At 34.8% G+C, this 12237-nt stretch overlaps 1 protein-coding gene across 1 annotated transcript in view; it reads left to right on the top strand.

The window, feature by feature from the left end:
• LOC145682298 (glycine receptor subunit alpha-2-like) overlaps positions 1-6363 on the top strand; it is a 43044-nt gene extending 36681 nt beyond the window's left edge. The window contains exons 9-10 of the mRNA XM_081753875.1: positions 488-592; positions 6064-6363. Of these exons, the coding sequence (XP_081610001.1) occupies positions 488-592; positions 6064-6327 (369 nt within the window). The 3' untranslated portion in view covers positions 6328-6363. The remainder of the gene's footprint in view (positions 1-487; positions 593-6063) is intronic.
• The last annotated feature ends 5874 nt before the right edge of the window (positions 6364-12237 follow it).

Below are 12237 nucleotides of genomic sequence, written 5' to 3'. Positions count from 1 at the left end.
GATATTCTTGTAGACAAACGATGATATTGTGAATACAGCTTCTACGCATGGCAGGCATGACCTATTGAATTCCTCGAATTATTATATCGGAAAGGGATTCAAGAGTACGTGATTTGTCTATAAACTTTACATTTTAGTTATCCTGTAAAAATAGTCACAAAGGATTAGGTCTGGTTACCGAGGAGGCCACCCTACGTAAGCACAACTGAATGCCCTGTTTTAATGAAAGCATTGTAAACAAACACACAACGTGCTGTAGGCCAAGGCCCCATTCTTATTAAAATGACATGTGGCAACAAGTATATTTAACGTTTCTAGTTCACATCTCATCCACAGCAGCATGCATGACAAGTATTTCAAAACCAACATACTTACTTGCTCGACCCTTTATTTATTAAATCATAATATATAATGCATTCATTTTATTCTTAACTTTTAGTTTATTCATTAATTTTACTCGTAACATATATTTAAACTTTTCCTCCAGGTATTCGTATTTCTGAGCTTGGTTGAATTTGTTATAGCTTACAGTTGGGAAAGCACAGATTCTTTCAAGTGGACAAATTTCCACATTAAGTTTTGGAACAAAAAGGTTAGTAAAAGTATACTAAAAGCGTAAAATTGTAGTACGATTCTATTTTAAGATTTAAAAAAGAATAGGAGTGACAAGTAATGACCTATATGAAATAAAACGGAAATTAGTGAAAAACTACGTAATAAAAAACTGTATTACACATGTAAATTGCACTACAGGCATTCAAATGTAGGTTATGACATGTTTGATATGTCTGTCATCTCTGGCGATGATGTGGCGCAGATGAACAGCAAAATTCTGCATGACCCGCTATAGTGTCGATTACGTCCTGAATGGCAGTTTTCAGCTCGACATCCTTAATGGTTTTGGGGTTATTACTGTACATTTTGTCCTTAACATAGCCACACAAAAATGAATCACATGGGTTCATATTCAGGGAATATGGCGCCCAGCGAGTCCCCTAAAAGTGGCTTCTGGGTATCCAAGAGCCACAATGCGGTCCCCAAAATACTCCTCCAGGACTTCAAACACTCTCATGACCCGATGGGTCGAGCTCCGTCGTGCATGGACCACATCTTGTCGAAATTAGGGTTACTTTGGATAATCGGTATGAAATCATTTTCCAAAACTGTCATATATCGTGCAGTAGTCACCATGCTGTCAAGGAATATCGCACCGATTATTTCATGGTTGGACATTGCACACCACACCGTCACCTCTTCAGGTTGGAGAGGCTTCTCCATTGCGAAATGCGGATTCTGTCCCCCAAATGCGCCAATTTGGCTTACTGGCGAAACCATCCAAATGAGAGCTAAACCAAACCATATTCACATCAAATTCCTAGTCGTCAATTCCCTGGATAATAGTGTTGGCGAAAAACAACCGCTGTTCCATGGGCACGGGACTTTATGGCCGATGGGTTTGATTTTTTTATGGGAAGAGATGCAGGTCTTCAACAACAGTTTGTCGCAGTGTCTCCCGGTTGATTCCCACCTGTTGTGCAGCTCCTTTGATCGACGTCCGTCGGTTGGTTTGAAACACAGCGCGTATCTTCGCAAAGTTTTCAGACGTTTTCACACTTGTTTGTCGACCGACATTGCCAACATTGTCATCACAAACACAATCTGTTCTCCCAAACTTGAGAATCAAAATTTTGATCGTTAGAACACTTGGACTGATTGTCTTTAATTTGTATTTGGGCGCAAAATTCCTTTGCGCCGCAATCGGACTGTTGTTACTCGCATAATAGGCCTTCACAAGTGCTATACGGCCTTGCACTCTATACCATGGCATTTTCACTTGCAAATGACCGACATCAAATTGCGCGTACGAATTCCCATCATGCTTTGTGCTCAGCCACGCAGTTTGGACGTCATCACACGAACTGTTCAGAAATTATGACTGTTTTATATCATGTAGTTCATTAATTGTCACACTGTACTTTAGAAGAAGTCTTAGAAATTTGAGGAAAAGCTGAGAATCATGAGGGGTAAAAGTGATTGTTTAAAATCGAAGGTATTAATGATAGGAACAAAGACAAATGTATCATCTTGAGAAATTGGAAAGCGGAAAGGAAATTAGATGTCTTCAGTTTAGTAGAATGTTTACTGAAGTTCTGAAATGTAAACAGAAATAAAAATATGACCAAGAATTGAAGAAAGAAAAAAATAGAAGAATTAACTGAACGGAGAATTATGAAATCTTTTGTGTACCTTGTTGTTTGGTACAGAGAAGTAATTTACATATTACGTGAAAGATATAACAAACTGAAAGGGTTCAGTATTACGCGCATAAAAAGGAATGAAAACCACTCACTGTATAAATCAAAATTCAGTGACTAATTAGTGGAAATAAGCCACAAGAAAACAATGTACGACTGATAAGCTCCATTTAAGAATAAATTGTATTATTGGGAATGCAATAAAAGGTATGGCCAAAGAATTGATGTGGAAAATGTTTCCCGTTGATTAGTAATGATGAAGATTATAGTTTTTACCACAAACTGAAGATATACGTTTAACAACGCTAAATGCATAGAAGATCCTCATTTTATTTAAAATAGATTTTTCAGTAAAGTAAAATTACTTACGAGGATGATAAAAGTTCATACAGATTGTTAGTGTTTTATTACGTATTTGAATATATTTACCGGATGTTTTAATTCTAGACATTTGACTTCTTCTTGTAACCTTCAAACTAATAGACATAATACAGTGAACACCAAACCAAAATGAATATGATGGATATAACTGGTGGCGCAACATTTTAACCATTGTGTCTCGACAGTTAGTAGTGAAGGCTAATTGTACAACTGTCTTCGCCAATTGGTAAGATGTATGGCTATGTTGTTTCCTAAGTCAGTCATCGCGCGTCAGTATTATTGGCAATTACAAAACGAGACAGTAAGCAGTGAAAAAAAGTGTTTTATTGTTCGCATGTATTCGAAACATGCATTAATAAAATAAAGCCACACTATTTGAACCAAACTTCTCATATAGTAACAACTTAGCACCGATAAGAAATCGCATAATATTGTCAAATGTTCGGTAATGAGGTATTAAACAGGCTTCAGATATGTGTTGCAAGAGGTTCAAGACACTTGACTGACTGTGCTACATATGAAGGATTAGGGTGGATGAAATTGCTTCTTTTGATGGTAGTATTATTTCTAATTTTCTTCAGCACGAACTCAGATGAACATCTTTAGCCATGTATGTCGCTTGATCTTAATACGACTCTTCCTATTGTGCACATTATAATAGAAAGGATACTGCATATCTCCTTCATGTTTCAATATAGCATACTCGTATTCATCAGTTCTATTGCTTAGTTATTTCGAGACGTGCTATTTAATCGTCATGTTTTCCCCATACCAAGATTTACCATAGACATAGTTCGAAAAATTAATGAAAAAGATTAACAGGTAAAAATTAAGATTAGTTTCAAAATTAATTGATTAAAACTTAAATTGAAAATGACAATGTTCACTGCTATGCAATGTGAATTTCCCTCATTTATGAATGTTTATGCATAACTTATCCTGCACAGCTAAGGACGCTGGGGAAATGTATAAATTAATACGAAAAGTTGTTGTTTTAATACAAAGTTGATTATTAATAAAAATTAAATTAATGTGATAAAAATTTCGAAAACAAATTATCAATTAACTCTTCACGGACGAGATGGGTTAAAGGGCCAATTTTCTAGTAGAATTGCAATGTTATTTATCGCAGAATTTCCTTGTATTAGTGCGACTGTATATATAATATTGTGAAGTTAGCTCGTATATGTGTTTTTAGTATTATATTTCAAATGGATCAGAAATTCAGAATATAGGTTTTGATTGTGTAAGGCATTGCCTGGGGAGAAGCACGGAAAAACGAAATTCAAGTCAGGATGAGTTTTCCTCTTCTTCACAGACAACTAAATTGAGTGCACATACAATACTGACATGCAAATGATCACAACAAATATAATAGCAACGATATCATTTGACAAACCGTGATTTTATATTTAGTGTCCTATTCAGCACCAAAGCTATATGAGAATGAACCTATAGCTTAACGTGGGACTCAAACCATTTGAAGTTGCTTGATAATGAGCACCGTGCGAAAACGTACTACACCAACAATTACGTGGATGTATTTTTTTCTTAAATCGAGTTAGGAATGTTTACTGGTGCGTACTGAATAGGTGGCTGCTTATAAAGATTTGTCTTCTAACTGAAATAATCTAATGGAAAATATGTCATCCATCTTCCAACAGTTGCTTAAGGTTTGTGATCGACTCATTGTCTGCAGTCGATAACGATTTCAAGTTGATTATACCTTTCATAAGTAGCTATCTACGATGTTCTCACTAGCATACATTAGGTTTTCCTGACTTGAATTCTTTTTTTTTTTAATACAGTTTTTAAGAAATCTTTGAACCAACGAATTCGTATCAATGTGAATTTCATTATGTTGTACAAATATAAACTTATGGAAACACAGATTTCACCATTGTATTTCTCATAAGATTCTAACCCAATTTGATATATCACATGGCCCCCCGTCCCTATTTAAAAAAGTGGAGCGAGATCAAGGTGGCCTTCAAGATATTGACCATGATAAGCATACCCTCAAGTAGATGTCTATTTCCTTCCGGTGTGGGAAATGTGTTTTTGTTTTTCACCCCTTTACCCATTTAACCAAGAAAATGAAATTTTCAAACTTAAAACACATTGTTATGGCTTATTCTGATCAATCAGGATTTTGGCCTCTGCGGCCGTCTTTATGGACGGAAGCACTTTAAATTTTGTTAACGCTTGCTTCTTGATATTCCACACTTCTATGCGAAGTTTGGTCGAGAAACTAGATTTCGACATGGATAGGTTTACTTGTAAGAGAAGAAAACTATGAAATACTGGTACAGAACCTTCTTGAAAAATTGCAAAGGACAAGGGTGAAATATGTATTTTAAAACTCATTCACTGTTTGCATTTCCATTTGAGTTATTTCTCTGAAAAATTAGCTGCTATAAGCAATGAACAGGGTGAGCATTTTCAACAGATTATTTTGCAGATAGAGAAAAGTTATAAAGGGAAATGGGTATAACCACTAGGCCAGCAGGGAGAGCGCAATATATATATATATATATATATATATATATATATATATATATATATATATATATTGTACAGACCTTCTTGCAAGTTGGAAACCTGGGACCCCGCAAAATGTACCCAATCGGGACCCAATCCGGCATTGGTGGGGACGCTGTTCTATTATGCGCCAAGTTCATAAGTTGTCATGGGAAAGAGCCATGACATATTCTTCCGCAAAGCTATTTTCTCAGCGACATTTTGCCCATTATCAAATGTTCACTCTGCTTCGAAGTAAATTTTTCAGTTGTAGGCGTAGACAAACATTTCACTTAATAAGTAAATACGAAAAATGAAAACAATTGCAAAATTTTATTTAGAAATTATTTCTGTATTAAAGCTGGGAGGTTTCAATTGTTCATTAATTATTAAACTTGATACCTACTTCTAGAATTTTCAATATTTTCGAAAAATAGCGATATGTTTTAGATTTAACTTCAAAAATGGGGAAGAAGATTAAAACCTGGTAAACATTAACGAGAATTTGATTCGTCATATTTTTTTTTCGTATAGACTTATCGGGAAATATACCTTCACTATTGGTTGTCCAATCACCAGCAAAATAAGTACAGCACCAACTGGATAATTTTTCTTTGGCGTAAAGAGAAGTAATTATATTTCCAATCAACTACTGAAAATTCGGTTGCAGTCTGTCGATACGTTGTGTCGTTATTGCCAAAAATAATATTTTTTTTATAAAATACTGAAATTTTTTGCCTCACTCAAGACATTTTCCCATTATTGTCTTAAGAAACTGATTACTCATAACATATTGACAACTTAGTCGGTACTTTCTAACGTTATCGTAAAGGGATGTACAGAATGTATACGCATCCTTGTTGCTATTACACACTTACACGTAATAGTTTTATTTGTATTCTTTCAGAAACAGAATACTTCATCTGCAGTATTCCCAACACAAAGCGTACCTCTTCACGAACTTCCTTGGAAAGACACCGAGATTCCTCTCAGAATGTTTGCAGACAGAAGTTTAAAACGAAAACCCTCAAAGTCGGAAGCAAAACGAGGTGATGGTGGTGCTTTGGTAGGACCAAGGAACATTGTGGACAAAATGGCTATCGTTGTTTACGCATTGTCTTTCATTATTTTCAACGCTATCTACTGGTCTGTATATTTACCACGTTTGTAAACAATGTAGTAGCTGTTTGCGAATAAAGTAAGAGCTTGTTAAATATATTCTGTAGTGTTATTAATGTTGATCGGAAGCAAAAATGTTCAAATTGACTAATGTATCAATTGATTGATCCCGTTCATCTAGACAAAATGATATGAGCAGGGGTAAAAGTGAGGGGGTACGCGGGAGGATCTCGTTCTTCTTCTTCCAAAGATATTTGTGGCGTCCCCTCCACTTCCTAAAAAATACAATGGGCAAAGATAGGCCCGGGGGACGGCGTGATATCATCCATCCCCCTACCTTTTCAGGTCCACTTATACTTCTGGATATGAGTAAGTGTAAATCCTCATAGGTAACGTCCAGGAAAATCGAGAAAATGGAAGGTTATTGTAATACTAATAATAGACCCTTCACGATCTAATAATAGATAAGGAGGACGTCTATTAAGATGAAAGTGATACTATAGAAACCACACTTATCTAGCTTTCACTACCAATCGGATATCGTACAGTACGATGAACGCAGTATAGTTCAAAATTATGATTAGTTCCAAAACTTTAATGTTTGTTTAGCTGTATTATCCAACTGTAAGATACCTAACATCAAACTGAAAGAAATGTTCGTGTGCTTGAGAATAGATTTTCAACCGTAGGCTTCGAGTGAATCATTCTCGAATCTTCATCCAGTTGTTGTACTAGTATTTATGCAACTAACATTATAGCTCAAATGACTGTTCCATCTCTGTATAGTCAAGAGCTTGCTTGTGGATTGAATTTTCGCTAATCCAGTCACGGTTTCTTTTGATCTTCCCGAAGACTAATTTTGTTTTCATTCTTCTTCGTTTACCTTCATTATTTCTATCACACTTACACCTAAGATCCAATTTGATATACTCGACTTGGGTTTTTTCATATTATTCTCTAGATTATAGTCAATAACGAGTAAATATTGATAGTTAGTGCATTTCATAACATTCTAAATTCATCTGTTTGCGCATATTTTCCTTGTAATTTAGTGTTAAAAAATGATCATTGTCCATTCTTCCCGTCCATTTATCGGCCAATTTTGTCATTATAATAAGGTAATTAAGAAATGGAAAATAATAAATGATGAAAGCGTCAGCATGCAGCATAGAATGGTGAGAAGATACTGCACGTTCTCGTGAGTAGATAATAAGGAGTCTGTGAAATAGAGAACTGAAAATTAATTCATGACGACTAAAAGAATATAAGTTAAAGATATTCTTGAAAGGAAGTAATATGGAATGAGTAAACCTGCAAGAAGACGTTGTGCAAAAAGGATAGAACATAAACAGTAGGATTTTGGTAGAACTGAATGAGAGAAGGACTCCTCCACGAAAAGCGACGTATTAGTGGAACGAGGAAATACAAGAAATACGAGAGGAGAGAAGCAAAGAAAAATTGGAATGCTTCTGGAGCAGAAGAGAATATATGTTGCTTCAAGGCAAGTAACAAGAGCCTGATGGGAAGCGTAGCTAGAGCAAAATCGCAGATCTGGAATAAAATGTAAAACAAACTTTAAATATCAAATGGAGTGAAGAACTTGTACAGGTTGACAAAAAATAAAGACAAGAAAATAAATTATTTATTCATATTAGACAAATAAAAGATGAGCAAGGATTAGTGCTGTAACATTAAACATATATGCATCTAACAATCAAAAACACGGTACATTTAATAATCAATAACATATCTGCACATTCCATATGTTCCCCGGAAAGCATATCTCCGTTCAGCGCACTGAAGTTACTCAGGATATCTTTCAGGTTAACTCAGACTTTAATAACAAGGCCAGCAGTTTGTTATCGACAATCCCTTGTGAAGAAGTTTGCAAAAATCAATCCACCAAAACACAATATCCTAAACCCTCAGCTGTAGCGGAACTAATTAACACTGATTATGAGAAGTTGAAAGTATTCTAATTAGCCCTACTAAGGAAAGAAACGGATCGAAATCTAAAGCTAAATACTAAAAGATGGAAATTTAGACCAAGATTGGGCAACAAAAAATAAAATAAAACGAAACCTAATCTGAAATGTCGCACTAGGAAGAAAGAAACTTTACTCTAAAGGCATTTATGTAACCTGTAAACAAACCCTTCTGTTGTGCTTCCTCAAGATATTCCAAGTCAAATCGGTACAGTTTCGTAAATATTACTAAATACTATTATTTATAATTACGTATATCAAATGAAAATCATTATGAGCTCATTTTACTAAACAAATTCTTGAAAATCAATTATTAGAGATACTAAGGAGCGCCAGGTAGACTTATTTACAAATCACAATACAAAGAAAAATCTTAAAGTCTCTGCTATCCCTAATGTTGTGTTTGATGTTTGACTATCATGAACTTTAAAGTTATTAAAAGAAAGCTGGAGCACTGAGGTCGTGTTTGAATAATTGAGATTATCTTCTATAAACATTACAAACTGTACTGATTTTAAGATTACTCCTTTATTCTTTTCACGCACACATGTCTCATGTCATTGACTATTATTGTAGGAGCTTCGGCCGCCAGGGTTTGTTAGTCGCTTATAGCGCCACTAATGGCAAAAATTGGAACTAAAGTTTAAGTACTCCAGTTTGAGTGGTTACTGTTTTAGTTGCTAACTAGTGTTCAACCGATCAAATTCAAAAGACAGATTGTAATTAAGTGCATAATGGAGTGTAGTATACCGCTATTGGACATATCGTGACCGGATGCCAAATTATTATCTGGTGAGTTAAAGATTAAAAATTCTTATGAGCAGAGTTTTAACTTTCCTATTTCAAGGAAAAATATTATATTTGAATGATACTTGCAGCTTGTTTCATTGGTTATAGGCAGAACATAGAGAATGGAAAATTGAAATTTAATGTAAGATTAAAAACCCTTACTGTGTTACTACAAGGATCAGTTTAATTCTGGAATATAGTTTCTTCATGTTCTTTTGCTTGGTCCTATATTCATTGAATTTTAAATGTTATAAGTATTCAAGTTAATGGAATGATTGTTAATCTATTGTTATTCGACTTTCGAATCTGTTATACAGGAATAGTTTTCTTTAAAGTATAAATCTTTCCATTTACCCTAATTTTGCATTAATTTGTAATTTTTAGAAATTAATTTTGATTGTAGAATCTAATTTTCAACAGTATTAAATTATCAAAAACAACTGATAAATTACGTGAAAAATGGTGAATGTTATAAACCACTCCTAATCGGAGACAGTGGATGGATAAGACTCATGTTACAATTTCATAGGTAGTTTGGAAAATGAAATGATAGTAATATATAGAAGAGAGCAACAATTTCTTCCTGATACCTTACTTCCTTTTAGTGACCATATCAACTCATGTCCACCAGAGGAATGAGTACCGAGTTGTAACACAAAATATAGAAAGTCTATAGTACTTTCAATACAAACGAATACTCCAGTAAATTCTGTAAAATGGTGCTTATTTTAATCCATAAACAAAATGCAAGTTTCTTTTTTGATCATAAATCAAAATAAAATTCTAGCTTTTAGAAAAAAACAACAACATTGGAACCCTTTGTAGTGAGGGCCATGGCAGTGTATCCGTATGAATGCTCCTACTAAGAATGCTTCATCTCGAGTGGCGAGCATTGACAGAAAACTGACAGAAGTTGCTTGAGAGAAAACAGATGTAACACCGTTCTAGTGAAAGCAAATGCAGTGGTTCTGTATGAACACTCCATTTTACAAGAATGCTTCACAAGCAGTGGCACAGCTTGCTAATGCTATTCAGAAGAAGTGTATGAAAAGACAATAAAGATACAGTTTTTAGTCTATATTTATAATATGAACTGTTAAGAAACTTTAAAATATCGCGTCGAGATGGTGTTGCAATTGGAACAAACCCTTAGTATTTCAAAGCCGCACCTGCTCTCAGCGTCCAGGAAAACGTGGAACACAATGGCCTGATAGTCTCATTTTCTGAGACACGAGAAGGAGCAACAACGCAAGTGGCGTTACAAGATAGAACAAAAGGAAGCTCGTATAGTCATCAACCTTCTTGTAAAAATGGTACTAAAAGCGGTAGCCGTCAAAGCCGAATTGGAGACAGGATTGGGAGCATTGGTACCATCGTTTGAGACTGTTAGAAGTGAGCAGAATCTCATCTCCACAGTGACATTCTATTGTACAGGTCTGTGCGAATTGTTCTAGTGTGCTGATGTCAAGGCATTGGAAGGCTTTAGTAGAAATGTATTAGAAGGATATGCTGACAAATAAAACATCTATTACTCTCATACATTGTGTTTATTTTTCCCAACTTGTAGAACTTTCGGAACAACACACACACACACTCATATATATATATATATATATATATATATATATATATATATATATATATATATATATATATATATATATATATATATATCAGAACGCAGAACTTCAAAGTCAAAGTAAACGCACTTGCCAATCCAAAAGCGATGGACGCCAGTATCTCTCACGTACAAATTATGAGAGGTTCCTCCCCATCCACACACACACACACATGCCCATTGGTTTGATAAAGAAAGAGATTACATCAGGGCATAAAATTTTAAAACCAGACAATTAGTTTCATGATAATCAATTTTGAATTGGACAATTCATATTGGGCAGAATTGGGCAATCTTAAAAATATCGTACCTTCAGACTTCATGTTTGTTAACGCTTTCTCCCTGCACTGAAGTAGTTGTCAATTGCAGTTTTCGGATCCAAGTCCGTGAGTGAAGGGTCATTGATGGAAATTGTCAGCAAATCATCCAGGGGGCCAGTCCCCCTCTAAAATTTTCACTCTAGGCATGCAAATGAACTATAATATGGTTGGATCGGCCCCCTTAATTTCAGCCAGCCCCCTCTACATTTTTGTTCTGGCTACCGGCCTGCTCTGTTGGAACTGCTGAAGCCTCTCTCACATGAAGCAGCACTCACAATTAAAACTGCACAAAATGTGACAATTGGAAGCAAATTTGGGAATCTTGTAATGAAGTTTTCGCTGTAAATCTTTTTGAGAGTCTGATTCAACGTCAATGAAGAAACCAAAAGTTTATATTCTGCCCACTCTGCTAAGACAAGGTCCACTTTTTCACTGTATAAATCTGGTTGTTAGTACTTAGAAAGCAATTTATCTCGTCTACACAAAATTCAAAGATTTTTCCTTTAGGAGGTCAACCTAAGTGTCAATTATATGAAGGGGACAGAACTACCTCTGATGATACAAAATTGCAAACCGTTGTGTTATGTACATTTTCGCAGTCTTGATCAACGTTCGCGTTATACTCTGAAACTCTTGCACTTCAGATTGAACATTTGTGAGCTACATATTCCTCAATTTACTTGAAACAGATACTTAAGTCCAAGAATTCTTGTTCGCTTTGACCAAAGCTGTTTTCTAGGTCTTCTAATCCTGAGACGCTGTGTTCAATTTTCGCTTTTAGAGATGAAAGTAAAATTTTTTTTATTATGTAATGCTACGCTCAGAGGGTTCAATTTCCTGAAGAGAAGAGCAAATGATTTCGATTGAGGGTGGGAAAGGAGGGGCGAATTACAGCGTTATTAAGACTTTCGTTCCGTGTTTTCTCTCACTCAGTGACAATTACATTCATGCGAAACAGAAAATGTGCAGCCCTTTAAGTTTAAGCAGAAACCATTCCTACTGAACACTGGTCGCCAGCTCTAAATTTTTAGTCGCCAGGAAATTATGCGTCCTGTATATATATATATATATATATATATATATATATATATATATATATATATATATATATATATATATATATATATATATATATATAATGAACATAATTTTAATTTTTAGGTATAAAGTCTTGAAATGACGATTATTGAAAATGATTAAAAAATGATTTCAAATAAGTCATTTTTATATATTGTTAGAAAGTTAAAGAA

This window comes from Thermobia domestica, chromosome 3 (assembly GCF_964235325.1).
Source record: "Thermobia domestica chromosome 3, izTheDome1.hap1.1, whole genome shotgun sequence".
Classification (NCBI taxonomy): Eukaryota; Metazoa; Arthropoda; class Insecta; order Zygentoma; family Lepismatidae; genus Thermobia; species Thermobia domestica.
This window is presented reverse-complemented; position numbering and strand designations above follow the sequence as displayed.